General features: G+C 38.8%; 1 protein-coding gene across 1 annotated transcript in view; it reads left to right on the top strand.

Moving 5' to 3' along the window:
* F13A1 (coagulation factor XIII A chain) overlaps positions 1–20,456 on the top strand; it is a 206,373-nt gene that overhangs the window by 22,896 nt on the left and 163,021 nt on the right. The window contains exon 3 of the mRNA XM_090269844.1: positions 2,409–2,597. Within this exon, the coding sequence (XP_090125970.1) occupies positions 2,409–2,597 (189 nt within the window). The remainder of the gene's footprint in view (positions 1–2,408; positions 2,598–20,456) is intronic.

Below are 20,456 nucleotides of genomic sequence, written 5' to 3'. Positions count from 1 at the left end.
GAACATAAACCACATTGGTTTTCATAGTCGGTATTATGGGAACTTATCTTCCTGGTCTAGGTTCACCTGGGATGGAGCACTCAATGTGGGGCTCAGATCCATCACTATTCAAGGGAGACCTCCATTGTAGTGAAATACCTCCAACTTGCAGGAAGCTATACTGGGGGTGTGGTTCCTGACTAGACCCTCCTACCCTTTTCAATGTGGCTTTTTCTCTAAATTCTTAGTTGTAAAAATATCTGTTCTGCTCGTCTTCTGGTCAGTCTCAAAGATATTTGTTCTACATGTAGTTGTAGTTTTGATGTGTCCTTAGGGATAGGTGAACTCAAGATTTTCCTACTCCATTATCTTGACTGCCTACTTTTCAGCTTTTTCTGAAACTGGTCTAACACTGGAGACTGTGACTTTAATAAGGCCAGAAACCTTAGGGTAAAGGCAGTTTGAAGGAGCAAGGTGTAGAGAATTAAACATCTTTAGCCCACAACATAATGGAAGGAAAATGTCCTTCAGGTAACATTTACAATGGCAGGGTTCTGAGATGAAGTAAAAATAAAACTGCATCTTACACTTCTGTTCATTGTAATATTGCAGTCAGAATAGCCAATTGAGCACCATGTAAAATATAAATTGGCTCTCTCAGAGCTCATATATAGTGAGCCACAAGCAAGCCGATGGCCTCACTATGTGCCATAGTGCCAGACACATTGCATCATGACGTTGAATCTTCACAGAAATTCTCTGGGTATTAATATCCTCATTTTTAAGTTGAGAAAAGTTTAGCTTCTTAGAGGCAATGTTTCTTACCTAGGTAATTATGGCATCCAAGATTCAAAATTAGGATTACCTGAACTTTATTAATTAAGAGTGTTTCAGGTACTCCAAGACTTTCAAACTGGAGAGTATCTTAGTGAGCCCAACTTCTTCCCAATGAGGAAAAAAAAATGAGGCTGGAGAAAACCAGGTGCCTTACACAGATTTCTGTGTAAAAGTGAAAGAAGTCATTGTAGTATTGCAGAGTGGTGCCCAGCACAAGCTCGGCAGATGTGCACTTCGTGTTCACAGCTATGAGGGCAAAACATACAGCAGGCAGCATCAGGGGAAGAGAAGGAAGTCCAGTACATCACCGCCCCTCCAGCCTTCTTTTCCCAGTGTCCCATTAGAAGTACAAATGCAGGGATGTAAATCTGTCTCTAGACTAGGTTTTCTAAACTACAGTGCAGATGTGTAGTTAGAGTTAACTTCACATTCAGTGCTCATTTGCAAAGGGAATGGGAACAAGGTAGGAGGATATCTAATCTTTATCCAGTGCTATCATATCTCAGATAAATGTGTTATTGACAGTTAAACTCTCAATACTAAAAATATCTGTAGGTTTTGGTATCTGACCAGGGTTTGCCTTCCAGACTGGTTGATTAGTAACTAGGGAAGTGTGAGGCTTCTTTCTGCATGTGCAATGTAGAAGCAATTATACTTATCTCATAGAAATATTAGTGGCTTTTCTCCACACCTGTGCCCTCTCTTTCCTGCCTTTGAAGGACAAGATCTACTTTTAGAATTACAAAAGGAAGGGTATTTGACCCTTCTTGAAGTAAGAAGAGAATTTTGGGTTAATGACCAACTTTGTTCTTAGAACATTTTTTGAGGATTTGTCAATTTCATTTTTTTCCCGTTTAAAGATAAGAAAATAGAAGGGGCTATTTCCTCCTTATCTCTAGTTAGTGACAGTGTGGCAGTAGTCACCCTGAGAAGGACATGAGATAAGGAAAACCAAGGAATGTGAAGACTTCAACTTTGGTCCTAGTTTCTCTGCATCTAGACCTGTACACTAGGCATTATCAACGCTGCTCCATCTCTCTCAAAGTCAGTGAGTGATGTGTGGTCTGAAATGAAATCAGAGTGGGGAAAAGTTTTTCTAAAATCCTTTTTGAAAATGAAAATGTCACAAGACACTGACTCTCAAACTTACCAGCCCTCTGTATAGAGCAGCGATTCTCAACCTGTGGGTCGCAACCCCTTTGGGGGTTGAACGACCCTCTCACAGGGGTCACCTAATACCACCAGAAAACACATATAAAATTACATATTGTTTTTGTGATTAATCACTATGCTTTAATTATGTCAATTTATAACAACGAAAATACATCCTGCATATCAGATATTTACATTATGATTCATAACAGTAGCAAAATTACAGTTATGAAGTAGCAATAAAAATAATTTTATGGTTGGGGGTCACCACAACATGAGGAACTGTATTAAAGGGTTACAGCATTAGGAAGGTTGAGAACCACTGGTACAGAGTTTTATCCAGTAGACCTTCCTGCTTCAGGAAAAATGATGTTGTTTTTGGAGTTTACTTTAAACAAAGTTACTAAGTGGCTTCCCTTGATTGTTTTCTTTGTGCATAGACTACCTTAATGTCACAAGTGTTCACCTGTTCAAGGAGAGATGGGACAGCAACAAAGTGGATCATCACACTGACAAGTATGATAACAACAAGCTAATTGTACGTAGAGGGAAGTCTTTCTACATCCAGATTGACTTCAATCGTCCATATGACCCCAGAAGAGATTTCTTCAGAGTGGAATATGTCATTGGTGAGTGCCATGTGTGAGCCTGTCATGATAATCCATCTACATCATCATGTCATGTTAGTCATGCTATTATGGTCACAAAATAGAGTGAGTAAAGGTTCAGTTGCATTATTTTCTAGAATCATTCTTTCACAGCTGGCTGAAGCTGAAATTGAATTCAGCTTATGATAACCCTATGTTTTAAGATGGGTCTGTATAATGCCAAACATCAATAATTTTGTCCTACCTAGGCAAGACTCTGGTATAAGTAAAAGTGAGTATAGTTGGCACAAATATTAGTTAAATTATTTTTCCTCAAATAGTTTTAGTATCCCACATTTGTGACTTTTAATTTATTCCTCTGCCTTCATGATTTAACTGGTTTCATGTGTTGGGATATTTGCAAATCTTAGTATGCATTTATGCCTTTCCCAAAAGTTTGTTCTGCTTTGACATAGTAACATAGAATGGTCCAAGAAAAATGAATGGTCAAATAAAGTTCACTAAACACTTTGTATACCTATTCTCCACTTGTAAGTTGACAATGCTCATTAACTTTAATGGTTCTGGGAAGTACCATTTAACTTTGTTTTGTGTAGTGTTTCTCAAATTAATTTGATCATGGAACTCTTTATTAAGTTATAGCTATTAGTATTTGACACATTTGATAAATATTTTCCTAAAAATTTAAAAGAGTAGCAAATAAACACATGCACAAAAAAGCAAAGATGGCTCCATATTGGGAAATCTGTATATATAATCTTATACATAAATAAATTAAAAGAAAAATCAGGCAATCAAATCAAGTCACTAAAGAAAATTGTTAAACTCAGCAGCTGTTTTTAAGAAAATCTTTAAATGAAATGAAGTAGAAGAACAATATAAAAGAAATATATACTATAAACACTAAAAAATAAGAGATAAAAATTATACTTTATTAATGCAGTCATTGTGTAAGCAGAAAACCCAAGAGATTGAAGGGAAAAAAGCATAGCAGTTAATAAAACTTTGTAAGATGACTAGATAGAAATTAGTAGCTTTTAACCTCTCTACCACTAAGAACCAAAAAATAAAAAAATAAATTCTACATATGAAATTAAATAAAACTATGAAATATAGAAAGAAGTTTTATAAAACAAGACACAACCTATATAAAGAAGACATAAAACCTTTTTAAAAAGACTTGAGAAACCAATTTAAAAAACTAAGTATGTTCTTGGTTCTGAAGTCCCAATGTATTGTAAAAAATGGTCTCCCAAGAGTAAAGTGTAAATTTAATTTATTTTCAATTAGAATCCCAATGAAAGTTTTATTATTTTTTTGACTGGATAAAATAACAGTTACTTCGAAAGAACAATTACCTGACAACAACTAAGAAAATTACACAAAGGAATAATAAGTAATAAAGCATTTTCTATCAGAAGCAGCTATAAGAGTATAAAATTTTTAAAAATTTAGTAGAATAGAGAATCCAGAAATAGACCTTACTAATAAAACTACCTGATATAGTTGTTTGTTTAATGGAGTAAGAAGAGTATGTAAATTTTTTGCATTTTGATATTTTAGTATACATATGAATATATATTATATATAGCATGTAATACCTATGTATATACATTTGTTATATATATACCCTAATGCCACAAATGATCATATATATGGCCAAATGACCAAAAATATTACACGTGAAGTTAATTGACAAAAGAGACATGGAAAAATATTTAAAACATACATTGACATAAAGGGTTAACAGAGAAAGCAAAAAAGCTCTCACAAATCAGCACTATATAAACAAGCAATGGAAAAATAGGTAACATATATAGACATGTTTCACAAAAGAAAAAATCTGAATGGTCATAATCATATGAAAATGTGCTCAAATCACTTGTACATTGGAAAAACAAATCAATGCAATATTTATCAGACTGGCAAAAATTTAGAAAGACTGTAATATCTGCTGGCATGTATGTAGAGGAAAGCATACACTGCTGACATAAATGTACAATTTTATAGTCTTTTTAAAAAGCAATTTACTATATCTATAAATATTAAAAAGGCATATGCCCTTGACCCAGCAATTTCAGTCTGAGGAACCTATATTGAACATATTGAAAATCCAGTTTATAAAGGTGGGTCTTATTTACTGCAACACTGTTTATAGTGACAAAAAAACAAACAGTCTAAAAATAAACATCCCTCAGTTAAATGGTTAAAATATTGTGATATATTCACATAATGGATTGTTATTTTTTAAAAAGAATAAATTAGTTCTATGCCAGAGGGCTTCAAGAAAGGTAGTGAGTGAGAAAACAAAATACAGAAAAGTGAGCACAAGGTCTTCTACATGTGTGTGTAGCTGTATATGTGAACAGATCTGTATAGTGTTGAGTGCAGAAAAGAATATGAAGCACACATAAGTGCTGACATGGGTTCCTGGAGGGAGTGTAGCCAAAATAGGAGAAACAAAAGGAAGGGGAATGAAGCAAGAAAGGGATGTGGAAAAAGCAAGAGTGATTTGGTTATATGAAGGCATCTATGTAAAATCATTGCTCTATGTGGGAGTTATGGAAAGAAATTAAAAATAATTCGATTAAAGCTAAAAATACTTTCTTAGAAAATAATCTGTAAGCCCTTACTTGAGTAATATGGTTTGTGCTTATTTGTATTTACAGTGCAGATTTGTATATTAGTGTCCAAAAATTGGTTGAAGCCAGAGTAGAAGTGGGGGAGGAGAAAGGAGACTCCTGAGTCTGAATAAACAACATCAGTGTGATGCTTGGATTCTACACAGAATCGTTTGCCATCTCACTTGTGGGGTGAGAGAGAGGAAAACTAAATTACTGTTCCTGTGTTAAGGAAAATGAAATAACCACAATTGAATTACATTTAGAGAACATACTATTACTGTTAATATTGTTTAATAATAAATACTTCAATTGAAAATTGAATCCACAGCTAGTATTTTTAACACTATTTTAAAATCTGATAAAAGCTTATTTTTATTTCTTTCCCTAAATTTCTTTACCTCTCTCTTTTATGTGTTCATGCACACACTTGTTGGACTAGATTTGATTAAAATGCCCTTGACACGTAATGGATCACTTCATGAATTCTGTCCACAGTTTTGCTCCAACTTCACAGTAATTTTTATATCTGTGTTTAGCCAAATAGTTATAGCAATGAGAACAAGATAGGGAAGCTTTCCCCCTCAATTTGACTTGTCAAAAGTCTGAAACCTTCTCCTACTGATGATTCAGAAAATAATTATAATAATGGAAGTCTTAAGAATGATGATAATAACTTCCAGCCAAGGTGGAGGTCTAGATTGACACACTCCATCTCCCTCTATAACTAAGAAGGAATACAACTACCATAAAACCAGAAATAACCAGAAGTTCCAGAAAATAAAGCTACATGGAAGTCTAACATATGAAGTTATAAAGAAGTGGCGCTCATCCAGACGGGTAGGAGGGGCAAGGCTGGGGCAGAGAGGTCAAGCTGTGCTGGCGGTGGCAGCTGCCACAATGGCAGCGGAACAGCAGTAAGCACAGATACCCATATTTAAGGGGAGGTGAGAAGTGCCTGGGGAGCACCCCCAGCTGCAGACCAAACCCGTCAGCTCATGATTCCAATGCTGGGGAAGGCAGACCCCCATTGCCTCAGACTGTGAGGCCCAGAGGGTGTGAGATGGAGGAGGAGGCTACCGGTTTCTCAGTGGAGAGTGAATGGCAGGAATCCATCTTGGACCCCCGCCCTCACACAAAACACCAAAGTGTGGTGAGAAGGGTTGCCTGGTAGTGATGAGTGCACAGGGCTCCACACCCGTAGGAGGTGTGACAGCCCTGCAGAGGAAGCAAAGGTAAACACCAAACTCTCAGGATGGCACAGATCGTGATACAGATCCCAATCATGCAGCTGGCCAGACAGCAAATATATAATCTATCAGATGAGCAGCTAGGAAATCTTTCTGTTATATGAAATGTTAAAGGGACTTGTTTAGGAGAAAGAGAATCAAAACTATGAACATTAAAATAAAAACTGTATCACAACAACCAACAACAGAAGCTAAGGAATCTAAACAAAAGCAAACTAAGTTGGCAATGAGAGTGGGAAAATAATAATTGGTATGGGGAATATTGGGAGGAGGTAAACTGGGATTGGGAAGAGGGGAAAGGGCAGGAGATGGTACAGGGATTAAGAAGCATAGTAAGAGGGAGTGGAGTAGACAGGAAGATGTTGAGGACAACTATATGCACAACCAATGGGCATGGACTAAGGGGGGAGCAACTGGAGGGAGTGGGGTCACTGGGTGGAGGGAAACAAAGGGAAAAGAAATTGGGACAACTGTAACAGCATAATCAATAAAGCATTTTTTTTAAAGAAGTAAAAAGAACAATGATAAGATGGATTCTCTGGAAATGAACTCTGAGAAGGCAATTTGTGTAGGACAACTTTGTTGGGGAGTGCTCTCAGGATCAGAATCTGTGAGGGAGAAAGGAGTCAGGGTTGGCCAGAGGGAGGCATTGAACTACCACAAACAAAGGCTTCCATGGATCCCATAGTGAGTTCTGGACCTGGATTGGATCTTCAGAGTTGTCCAGTCTTGAGGCAAGGATGTGGCTCTTATACCATAGCGCATACTGCACTTTGCCTTTCATGTCACTCAGAGTTGCCCCACAACCAGGCTCCACCACTTTGTGCAGGGCTGAGACTGAGAAAAAGAACAGTGTTGGACCCTCACTGGGGCTCAGAAATAATCCTTTTAAAATGCATTACTTATTTTAGTAGAATTGAATAAAGCCATGGAAATTAAATTTAAAAAGGAATTATAATGAGAAGAGAAAAGTATCTAATATAAACTGAAAATGAAATTAAGTATAAAAATTTGTATATGCAGGTGTACCTTAATTTCAGGAAATATAGGAGGTGAAAACAGTAATTTAAAAACCAGAAAAGGGAATACTTTTTAAAAAAATAAAAGACACATGAAAGAATCTCTTCAAATATTTCTTCTAGAGTTTTTATAACAAAGTTAGATTTGTCAACAAAGATCAATATACACAATACTTAAAAATAATTTTTTATCCTTACCCAAGGACATTTTTTTCATTGCTTTTACTTATATTCTTTGTTTTGTTTTGTTTTTATTGTTTATGCTATTACAGTTGTCCCAATTTTTTCCCTTTGCCCTCCACCTCCCAGCCTGTCCCCATTCCCACATTCAATTCCCTCACCATTGTTCATGTCCATGGGTCATGGATATATATTCTTTTTTTGTTTAATAGTTATTGTATTTTTTCCATTACCACTTAGTCCCCTTGTACCTTCCTCTTCCCAGCAATCATCACCCTGTTTTCCATGTCCATGAGTCCTTTATCTTTTTGCTCAATCCCTCCACCCCTAATCGCCCTGACCCACTAGCTGTCATCTGCTCTCTATCTATGAGTCTGTCTCTGTTTTACTTGTTAGTTCAGTTTGTTCATTAGATTCCATATTTAAGTGAAATCATAAGGTATTTTTCTTTCTCTGACTGGCTTATCTCACTAAGCATAATGTTCTCCAGGTCCATTCGTACTGTTGCAAAGGATAAAATTTTCCTTTCTTACGGCCGAGTAGTATTCCATTGTATAAATGTCCCATATATGTTTTATACACTCATCTACTGATGGACACTTGGGCCACTTCCATATCTTGATGATTGTAAATAATGTTGCCATGAACATAGGGGTGCACATTTATGTTCTTTGACTAATCTCTTCATCTTCTTTCAACCAGTCCCACACTCCCTGTCCCTTCTTACAGCTATCAGTCTTTTCCTTGTCTCTGTGCCTCTGATTCTATTTTGCTCATTAGTTTATATTGTTCATTAGATTTCAGTTGTAAGTGAGATCATATGGTAGTTGTTTTTCATTGACTGTCTTATTTCACTTAGCATAATATCTCCAGTTCCATCCATGCTGTCACAAAAGGTAAGAATTCCTTTTTTTTACTGCTGAATAGTATTCCATTGTTTAAACATACCACAGCTTTTGTATCCACTCTTCTATTGAATATATGCACCCCTATGTTCATAGCAGCATTATTTACAATAGCCAAGATTTTTTTTAATTGCTTTTAGATAGAGAGGAAGGGAGAGAGAGATAAACATCAATGTGAGAGAAACAATTGGTTGCCTCCCATACACACCCAGACTGGGGATAAAACCCACAATCTGGGTAAGTGCCCTGACAGAAAGTCAAACTCACAACCTCTCTGTTACAGCATGATGCTCCAACCAACTGAACCACCCAGCCAGGACAATATACCCAATAATTTAAAAACTATAACTATGCAATAGAGCAATCCATTATTATATTAAAAATACAGAAAACATATCTTTACAGTTAATTGTTTTCAGTTTGCAATTAGTTTTTTGTTATTGTTTTTTTCTTTTTTTTCTTTTCCTGTGACTATATGAGATGAGTTGACTGGAGTTCATACACTGGAGTTTCCTTTTGTTGCTGTCCTTAAAACCTAGGTTATGGGATTTATTTATAAGTGATTCTGCCTTCAAATCAAGTTTATTTCTCCCTTTTAAAATATTTAATTGCCTCTTTAACGTGGTCCCAGACAAACCCACTGTGTGCTAGGTTCTCTGATGAAGGAAGTAGATAGGGGCATACATGCTGCAGGTATCTCAGGGCTTTGGTAACTGCATTCATTAGTTGCTGGCAGAGCACCTCCATCCCTGCAAAGTAGTCGGAAGGTGTTGATTAATTTGAATAGGGGTGTGTGGCTAAAAAATGTGCCTAGTAGCCAAGGGGTCTTTTGTCTCTTTCTAGCTTTGAGCCTGCAGTGGCAAATCACAAAACACTGGTGCGGAGTGCTAATTATAGGTTTTGCTAACCTGTAACTGGAGCTGTGAAAATGTAGGAACAGCTTGTAGTATTAATTTGTTATTACTTTAACATGGGCCCCTTCTGTCTTTGATACTCTGTTGAGGGAAGGTCATTAATGGTAAGGAAAGAATTCTCAGCTGTATATCTTAGGAGCTCTCCCCCTCAGACCAAAAGATGTCAATCAACCTAACCAGTGAGCCCTCCAAAGTTAAGACACAGTCCATCAGCAAGTTTCTTTCTCCCTGGTGACAAATCACAAGAGTCTAAAGGAGTCAAGGCCAGGCAAAGGACCATTTCTTATACCTGAGAGCATCACCCAAATCCTTTAAGTTTATCTGTCCCTATGAATTTTTGGTTCAGAAAGTCCAGATAAAATCACCATTCCTGATTTTCAAAGACATAGCATATTTTCTCTGCTGAGAAATTTCTTGCCCAAAATCATATACCTGGTAAGATAAAAAGAAATATTTCTTATCCCATGCACTTCCCAATATATTATGCTGTATTTTCATGAGAATAGGCTATCTGTTTCATTATTTTGAAGCAAAATTTATATAGGCTATCATTTTAAATTTTTGCTTCTGTGTGTTTTGGCATCACAGCAATCGGTGTTTTCATTTTTTAAGTGCCTCTTGAAGTGACTAATAATGTCATCTAAAAAACTAGTGTTTCCTAGAGTTTGTTATCTGTGAACACCTGTCATGTGAAATGCTCCTTAAAACAAATTTCATGGACAAACACATTTGGGTCATGCTGTGCTTCATGCCTCCTCTCAGAGAGTCTTAATCCCAATACACATTAAAAGCTCTGAGAAGGCAGAAAGAAAAAAAAGCCTCTCTAACCTAACATTTCCCCAAATTGCCTTGTGGCAAACACTACTCTACCATATTTTTTATTTTATAATACCCTTAATAAAATGCAGAATTCACTCTAGAAAATGCATAAGTACAGTTGCAAATTACCTTTATTCTGTAGAATACAAGGAAGGGTGGATGATGAAACCTGCATGGATTTGTAGTCTATGTGTTATGTTAACTTAATATGATATCTGTTTCTTCTTTTTGACACAAGATTTTGTGCCAATATTAAAATAACTCTATCAGCCCAGCATTCATAAAAAAGTATTTCTTTTCAAAAATGATTACTTTACTTTTTTATATTTATTTTCCAGATTTTTATTTTTTATCATAAAGCCAATTTACTTTCCTTTTGAATGTGTTATTGGACTCTTGCTGAACTTCTTTTATGTGCAAAGCACTGCATTGGGTTTAGAGTAATTATATCTATCTATCTAGATAGATAGATCTATATATATAGTTTATCCTTTGCCTTCAAAGAATCTGGAAGATTCAGCCTGAGCAGCAGAAGTTGAGTTCAATGCCAGTCTCTTAGGCAAAATACTTGAAAAACACCTTGAAGGGAGGAATTGTGAGGTTGGTTGGAGGAACCCCCAGGAAGTACATATTCTTTGAGCTGGGTCTCAAAGGATGAGTAGGATTTGACCCAGTTGAATAGAAAAAGCATACAGCTGTCAGAGGGGTGGGGATTGGGGGTGCTGGGCAAAAATGATGAAGGGATTAAACAACAACAGGAAAACCTCATAGACATTAATGACAGTACAGTTATTACCAGAAGGAAAAGAGGATGCTGGGAGGTAGAAGAGGGTAAAGGAGGAATAAATGGTGATGAAAGTAGACTTGACTTGGAGTGATGAACATACAATACAATATACAGATAATATAGTATAGAATTGTACATAATTTTATTAACCAAAGTCACCACAACATATTCAATTTAAAAAATGTATATATTCTAGAAAAAAAGGAAGTTCAGTGGAGAAAGAACACTTGGAAACATATTGATAGTCTTCTACACCTAGATAAGACATTTAGATCTTATACTACAAAGAGCTAGAAGACTTTATCGAGGAGTTTTTCAAAGATCCGTGACTTTACTTTTTATATTACTGTTATGTTGTTTGGTGGATTAATTTGTTTATTTTGCTCTAATCTTCCTATCTTATCTACCTGTAAATGGACACTTTTGCTGAGGCACCAGCCTAGCCAGATTTTGGATATGTGTGACCCCTCAAGCAGCTTCCTTACGGGATCCACTTCATTGTTAAGTGTCCACTCAGTAATGCCCACCCCCATCCTCGGTCTGAAGAGATGGGGTTGAGAGAGAAGGCTCTGCCTTAGGGTGAACGCTTAAAGGCTTTGTAGTCAGCACCAGTGGTGCTAGATGAAATTCTCCAATAAAGGTCTAGTACTAAATAAGAAAATGCTGTGAAAAAGGCAAATAGGAGGCCATTGCTTTCTGTCTTTTCTCTCCTGGTAGCAAAGCAAAGATAACAATCACTGAACCTCAAAATAATATATACAGTGTCTTCAACATCCATGCTGACAGCTAAATTAGTTAACTAGGAACTCTACCCAGGATTATTTGCCTACAGTTCTAGCTGAAGAGAAAGAGGCTGTTTAGTCTCAATGTAGGAGGGACTGCCATCCAAATTCTAGTTCCATAGACCCACAGGGAGGCCCCTCAGCCCTGCCTTGTGACCCACATCTCATCCTGCAGAGCTTGAGTTTCTAAGTGAAACTCGGTGTCCTTAGGGCAATGGAGTTGCCAGTGTGTTTCATAACATCAAGTGTACAGTGTGGAGCACTTGTGGAGGACCACGGATATTGCAGTGGGAATTCCCACACAGATGCCTGACTGCCATCCTCCTGCCCTCTCCTTTTTATCCCCTTAATTTGCCTTTGCCCTCACTCCTGTCTCTGCTTCTCTCTATCTTCCTGCTTGTCTTATACTGACCTCTCTCACTTATGAGAATTCATAACCTCAGCTAATTAGCACCCACATAACTGAAACTATATTCTATTGGACACTCATGATCTGAGCTCAGGGATTATACAGCGTAGGTGTTTCCTGCCTTTTCCATTTAAATTCTGAGAAATTCTTGCAGTTAGGTGAAATTAGGGGTGAAAAAGTGGGGGGAAATAATGAAAACTAATGTGTCCACTGTTATACCTTGCTCTTAAATCTCTGGTCTGTGAAGAGACAGTGTCTGAGCAGAATTAAAACCCACTGAAGAAAGAATAAAAGTGGACTAATTATTCATCATCTGTGCCCTCTCATTATTCCACGAGTGTGTTGTAAGTACTGATGAGAAACTAACTGGAAAGCTCTTGGAACTCCTTAGTGATAGTTGCTTGCTAATAAGATGACCCAATTACCAGCCTTATTTTGAATATTGCCACTGTATAGGAATGCTAAATCCTTGTAGTATTCCTTAAGGAAGTTATAACCTTCATAAAGCTTTACTATAACAGCAGGCAGAGCCAGAGAGGTGCTAGAGGAGAATAAAATAACCTATAAATAGCTAGCTGTACCTCTCTTTTGCTATCCTTTTCACTCTTTCTTTCTTCCTTAATATCTGATCTTTTCTACCCTTTCCCATAATTTTTTTACTCTCCATCTCTGTCTCTGTTTCTCTCCTGCATGTGCTCTCTGTCTCTGTCTCTGTGTTTGTCTGTCTGTCTCTCTCTCTCGTACACTCATAGACACTGTCCTGACAGCAATTACCTTTGGGAGGTGGGTATAGAAACATCTGTGTCTGTTCACAAGTGTTTCTTCAGCTTTTTTTAAAGTATATTTTATTAATTATATTGTTACAATAGTTCCAATATTTTCCCCTTTGCTCCCCTCCGCCCAGCACCCCCCTCCCCCAACAATCCCTCCCCCAAGTCCATGCCCATGGGTCGTACATACAGGCTCTCCTGTCTCACCCTTTCATATATTCTTCTTCTTCTTCTTTTAAATAATTAATTAATTAATTTAACAATAAAAAATAACAATCCCTCCCTCTCAGACTTAAGACCCTTTATAATCTTATAAAGGGCAATGGGCAAAGGTCTCGAGCTCCTCTAACTGCTTCAAGCTGGATATGGTTGTTGTCCTACCTACCCTTGGGTCCAGAAATCCCTAATAATAGTGGAGGTGTGGAGGGGAGGGTGGCCTTCCCACATGGGGAAGGATCGTGCAGACTCCAGGTTGGTTGGCTGTCCCCAGACAATGGCATGCTTGATTTAACAGGCTGGCATTCTTGTTGTATTCTGGAGGCAACAGATTTGGCAATAGGGTTAAAAGACATCATTCAATCTATAACCACTAAATGACAAAAGACAGGTATTAATTTTTCAATGTCCCACATTAGAGAAAAGAAGGTCTTCTTTGGAGGAAGGTGTGCCAGGTACATCTCACCTGTCCAAAACCCTTTTACCCATTATACTTAATTTGGGCTGAGAAAAATATTTTAGGTTTCCTCCCTTTCAGACCTCTGGGCTCTTTCTGTCCAAGCCATTAGGATAGAAAAGAGAAACCAGTTTTAAAGTGAAGCCCACAGACCACCCCATTCTTCACCAACCCAGCCACTTAGTTCAGCCAAACTATTGAGTCTCAGGAGGCAGCAATGCAGACAGGATTAAGTGAGGCCTATATGTACAGAAAATCACTCAGGTAATGAGATCGTAGGCTTATGCCCTTTGAAAACAGAAAACACATGTTAATTTATGTAACATAACCCACATACAAGTCCCTAAATCTGTAAGACTGTCCTATTGGAAAGACATCCAGTTGCAAGGCATTTGACATTCTTCTTGCCTGTAAATTAAACATCTTTGATAATACCACAGACATAGTTTAACTTTCAAATGAAAACAAATTTTAAATGAAAAGAAACTTTAAAGATGGTTAGCTGCACTACTTTATAGTCTACCACTGATCATTGTGATTTTCCTTGAATAATGATTTTTCTCCCTAAGATTACCCTCCTTGTCATTAAAGGGACTGCATTAAGTCCAGTTTTAATTTATTCTGTTCATTTGCATAAACACAATAAGAGCAGCAAATGATCACTTCTGATCTTTAGTTCTGCTTTGCTGGAACTTACACAATAAACATTTAGGGTGACCTTCAGTCTGCCCTTCAGGGCACAGAAGCAGAACCACATACCTGGCATTCAGCCTTGCCTGTAAACACCTGTCTTTTCCAAGCCCTTCTGGTTTTCCATTGTGCCTTAAGGTCCCTTCTAGCCATCTTTCAGGAAAACAACCTTCATTCCTTCCCTGGAATGATTACCATGGACCGCACATCCAACCAAGGTAACAGGCCTTTTATCTCGTGGACTTTTATTACCTTCAAAAGTCAATCCCAGTTACTCAGGGCTTTTTGGTAACAACCAGAGCCTAAACGTGTCTCCTTTAGGCGTGACATTCCAGTCAAAGTCTTAGTAAAAAAAAAAACCCTCTATTAACAACTGGTCTTATTAGTTTTATGCAAAGAAACTTATGTCATTACTTACTTAGAATGCCAAACTCTGGAGGGATCAGTTAGGGAGAAAAACATACAGCGTGAAGGAAAATTCTTGTCCTTCTAATATTCACTAAACTTGCATTTCCATTCTTTATATTTTCATTTTTTTCCCCCACTAAAAATTTTTTGTTTGTTTTTCCATTACAGTTGTCCCATTTTTTTCCCCCTCTTGCTTCCCCGTGTCCTGCCTCCCCTTCTCCCACATTCAGTCCCCACCCAGTTGTCCATGTCCATGGGTCATTTATACATGTTCTTTGACTAGACCCTTCCCTTCTTACCCTCTTCTCTCCCTCCCATCTCCCCCTTTGTTACTGTTAGTTTATTCCTTATTTACATACCTCTGGTTCAATTTTGCTCATTTGTTTGTGTTGTTCATTAGTTTCCTATAATAGGTGATAGCATAAGGTATTTTTCTTTCGTTGCATGGCTTATTTCGCTAAGCATAATTCTCTCTAGTTCCATCCCCGTTGTTGCAAATGGTAGAAGTTTCTTCTTTCTTTCTGCTACATAGTACTCCATTGTGTAAATGTACTACAGTTTTTTGATCCACTCATCTATAGATGGGCACTTAGGTTGTTTCCAGCACTTGACTATTGTAAATAGTGCTGCTTAAAGCAGACCCTTTAGCATCTCTTGCAATGCTGGTTTGGTGGAGATGTATTCTTTTAGCTTTCCTTTGTCTTGGAAACTCCTTATTTCACCCTCCATTTTGAATCAGAGCCTTGCTGGATAGAGTAGTCTTGGTTGTAGGCCTTTGTTTTTCATTGCTTGGAATATTTTTTGCCATTCCCTTCTGGCTTGTAGTGTTTCTGTTGAAAAATATGATGGTAACCTTATTGGAGCTCCCTTGTATGTTATTAGTTATTTCTCTCTTGCTGCTTTTAGGATTCTCTCTTTGTCTTTGAATGTTGCCATTTTAATTATGATGTGCCTTGAAGTGGGCCTGTTGGGGTTCATCTTCATTGGGACCCTCTGTGCTTCCTGGACTTGTGTGACTCTTTCTCTCCTCATGTTAGGGAAGTTTTCTGTCATTAGTTTTTCAAGGAGGTTTTCTATCCCTTGCTCTTCTTCTTCTCCTTCTGGAATTCCTATGATACGGATATTATTATGTTTCATGTTGTCCTGCAGCTGTCTTAGAACCTCTTCATTCTTGGTCAGTCTTTTTTCATTTTGTTGCATTGTCTGGGAGTTTTTGTCTATGTTGTCCTCCAGCTCGCTGATCTGATCTTCTGCTTCTTCTAGCCTGCTTTTAATTCCTTCTACTGTGTTTTTCAATTCAGAGATTGTATTCTTCATTTCCTCCTGGCTTTTATTGATAGTTTCTATGTCCTTTTTCATGCTGTTGTAATTCTCAGTAAGTTCCTTGTAGTTTTTCTGGAGTTCCTTGTAGTTTCTCTGGAGTTCTTTGTAGTTTCCACTGAGCTTATTGAGCTTCTCCATAATCCATGTTTTGAATTCCATGTCTGATAGTTTGCTCCCCTCTATTTCATTTAGCACTCTTTCTGGGGATTCTACCTTTCCTTTTGATGGGGGGTTGTTTCTCTGTCTCCCCATTTTTGTGATTCCTATTGTTTGTTGGTGCTTCTTAGAATGATCTGCACTTCCTGGCTCTGCCCCTGGTGGGGTCAGATCCTGTACCAGTCTGGGCCTAGGCAGCCTGTTGGAGACTTCCAGGGATCTACTGCCTTTGTCTGACTCCTTTAGTTGTTAATCTATTCAATCTGTGATTAGCCATCAGGCTTAAGGACCGTGGGTGTGGCACCTTAATTCCTGTAGGCAGGGCTTTTGCTTCCCCTCAAGCTGATGCCACTGGGAGGAGAATGGTCTGCCTGCAGCACTGGGGATGAGTCAGCACTGGGACCTGGCCGGCTGCTTCCTCAGCTCTCCCCTCAAAGCCACCACACCAAACTCACCCCAAGCGTCTCTAGTCCTCTCTGCCTTCCCTCTGCTTGAGCCCAGGGTAAGTGGGGGCCAAAATAGTTTTGTATGTTATCCACTTCAGAGCTCTTTTTCTCCAGCTGTTTCTCTCCAGCTAGCAAGAAACCTTATGGCTTTTCGCTTTTCACAGCTGGATACTATTTTACTTTCCACTCTGTTGCTGTAGGCTGGGAAGCTTATCTGGGGGTTTAGACCCTGCCCTTCTTAGGCGGAACTCCCGGCTGCTGAGCTGTTTCTCAGTCCCTTCAGCTGTCACCCATGTGAGCCCAGCCAGCCCTTCCACATCTCCGCACTCCCTACTGGTCATGTTGTGATGTAGCGGCCTTTTCTGTCTCTCCGTGGTTATAAGACTTCTCTCTAGCTAGTGTTCAGTTGGTTATTCCAGCTGATTTCTCCAAAATTAAGTTGTAAATCCAGACTTGTCCTGGGAGGATGTTAGTGTAGCTTTCATTTACTCTTCCACCATTCTCTTCAGCTTTTAGAAAGCCAGAGTTAGATTTTCTAAATGCCCTGGCATTTGGAATCATAAGGGATGTGCTCTCCCTATGGAATCACTCTCCCATTATTGTTTGCTTTGTGACTCTTTGCACTTTGCAGTAGTAAAATTCAGAGCTCAGGGTTTCTGCCTGTGTGGAGTTGAGCTGTGACATCTGGTTTCTCCATACAGCAGAATCATTATTTTTTCTAAACAACCCATTTCATTGTATCAGATTAAAACATGATCCCCAAAAAACTATCCTTTATCAAAAATCAGAATTTGTTAACATGATCAAATGCAATTAGATTACCATTACTTTTCAACAACAGCACTAAATGGGCCCAATAAATGGTGTAAGTCCCTGTGCGCATGGGAGGAAGGAGAGACTTAAATGATATCCACCACCCTTTATTTATTCACCAAAAGTGTTTGTGGCAGAGGAGAAAGGGGACATATATATAATTCATACTTTTCTGCTAATCTAGAGATGATCAGATTATCATACTTTGAACTACAAAACCAATATATCTTAAAAATATAAAAGCTCTGGGGGAGGGAATGTGTAGAATAACAATAAAATGGGTCATATGAAAACAGATTTTCAACCTCATTCATTCATTTACACATCATGTTCACCTGTCTTACATTGATAAACATAGGATTGCCACCTGCCAAATCTCTAGCCAGATAGGCACAGAAGGTGTTCTAGCAGCAACATGTTGAATTCTTTCATTGCAGCTACCCCTTTGAATTAATACATAACATCCCAACCTCCCCTAACAAAATAAAAATGCTTTTTGGAGATAGATAATACTATCTAACTGGCTCCTATTTATAAAGTTTCACAAATTGACTTTGCAGAATAACTAGCTGACATTCTGCAATGAGCAGTGTCCTAAGAAAATAAGATATTCTAAGAGTGAATTTTGAGAGAAAAGATAAACAGCATGGGAGTCAGGCATGAACAAATGAAGGAGAATAAGTATCATTGAGCTGAAAGCCGAAAGTGGGTGGAATGAAGATGCTGAGGACTGAACTTGTATTCAAGGTAGAAACAGAAAGTGAAAGGAGAACTACCTTGGCATAATTGCCTGCTGAGGAATTAGGATTGGTTGTTTCAAAAAAAGTATGCCTCTAAATGTTTTACTGTACACATCTGCTCTTTATTAAAGGTGAAGGAATCCAAAGCTTGGTGTGCTTCATAGAATCACAGAATCGGAAATGTTAGGGGTGGAAGGAATTATAGTAATCACTTTGCCCAAACCACTTTGTTTTACAGGCCTGAAAACTATCCACACTGAGTAACAAGGTCAAATACATTCCCTTACAAGGTCAGCCCAGAGCTGGATGAAGTTCAGTGGGTCACAGCTAGGGTAATGCTATCACTTATCTTTCAAACTAGGAACCTTTGAGAGGGAAGGTAGGGCTAAGTATGATAGATAGGATGCTAAAAAAACAGGCACACCTTGGATACATGACTGCCAAATCAAAGCCGTAGCAAGAGAAAGCTACTGGAAGCTAGAGGAATGTAGAGGGCAAAAGGGAGCAATCGCATGTGTTAACAATGGAGATAAGTATCCAAACACAGCACAGAAAATCTGTGCAGGCAAGGGAAGACATCAGGACCTAGAGCATTGTATTGGGTGGGGTATAATATTCATTTGGCTTTGGAAGTGCCAAATCAATGGAGATGGTGAGTTCATCCATGATAAGTGAGTTCAAGCAGAGACGTTAACTCAAGATGATCCAAGGCAAAGGGTAGAAGGCCCAGGCACAGGAAAGGGATGAACGGGCACAGAGCTAGAAGCTGTCATTGAAGGCGTAGTGGAACTCCTTTGCACCTCCTCACTGCAGAAGCAAAGGAACCCAAGGGGCTGAGCAAGAAGCCAGCTACTTGTGCACTCAGCATAGAAGAGCCAAATCTCTCTTCAGAGCTCTCCTTTGGGGGCTGCGAAGGCTGTTGATACAGAACTCTACAATCTCTCAGGGTTTTGGGTGAGGGTGGCAGCTTTGAATTAGCTGGATGTTTAGAAAGGTCACATAGAAGAGGACCTGGGCTTGAAAGGGCAGGCACTGACAGAAACTTGAAACAAATGGGCAAATAAGTGGTTCAAAGTCACATGAGTGTGGCTCAACCAGTGTGGAAGCCCAGGTCTACAGTCATTCTCTGTGTGTGATCCAGCTATAGGAGGTAGTTACAATTATAATTTGCCTTTTGCACATGAGGAAACTGAGTCAGTAGCCTTCCAAATGTACTAGGAATTTTGCACTGCCCACTTGCCTACTCAGAAATCCTTATGCTGGGACTTCTGATCCTGCTTTCCGTGGAAGCACATTGTCACCAAACATCTCCACACTGTACCCCATAAACACAGCCTTTGGCAACTCTTTCTAAGGGAAGTAGTTTCAGCTAACAGTTAGTGGCAAAATTCTAGTAAATCCATTCTTGCTAAAATTTTAGTATCTGATGAGACTAATTATACTTCCTCCCACCTCCATATTTATTCTTTATGGAAGTAATTCCCTAACATTTTAAAAGGATAAACTGTCAGAGTTGAATTCCATTCATCACATAAAATTTGGAGGGGGTGGATGGATTCCTGTCTTCACTTACCATTCATTGGACTTCATGTTTTCCAAGACCTTTCCTCCCTGGTCCAGCATCAGGTCAGGAATTCTAGGATAATCCAGTAATATGGATCTCAATTCTACCTATTCCTCCTTGATGAGAGAGATTAGGTATGAGGAATTTGATTAAGATATAGTTTGGGCTGCCCTGGCTGGTTTAGCTCAGTGGATTGAGCGTCGGCCTGCGAGCTAAGTGTCGCTGGTTCGATCTTCCAGTCAGGGTACATCAGAGAAGGAAAACTCTGACTCCAAAAAACCTCCGCTGCCTTGCGGCATACCTCTTCTGGGGAAAGGCTAAGGGAGTAAACCCCAACAGAAAATCCGGAGCCGGAGTCCCTAAGGCGGTTTGACGTTGTAGTCAACACCGGCAACTCCTGCGGCGCACCTGAAGCCAAGCTGTATCGACTCCGTCTTTCCCTTGGACCCTTCAGCTGCGAAGAGAGGGGGGGTCTGCTGCATGGGCAACAGCAGACCCTCCATATCACCCTGCCCAGGCTCTGTAGCTTCAGCTCCACTGGAGAGGACACTCCAGCGTCATCGCAAGATGTCAATTCAACACGGGAGGAGACAGATGCCGTGTCACTCCCG

This window comes from Furipterus horrens, unplaced genomic scaffold, assembly GCF_987537825.1.
Source record: "Furipterus horrens unplaced genomic scaffold, mFurHor1.1.pri manual_scaffold_3, whole genome shotgun sequence".
In the NCBI taxonomy this organism is placed as follows: domain Eukaryota; kingdom Metazoa; phylum Chordata; class Mammalia; order Chiroptera; family Furipteridae; genus Furipterus; species Furipterus horrens.
This window is presented reverse-complemented; position numbering and strand designations above follow the sequence as displayed.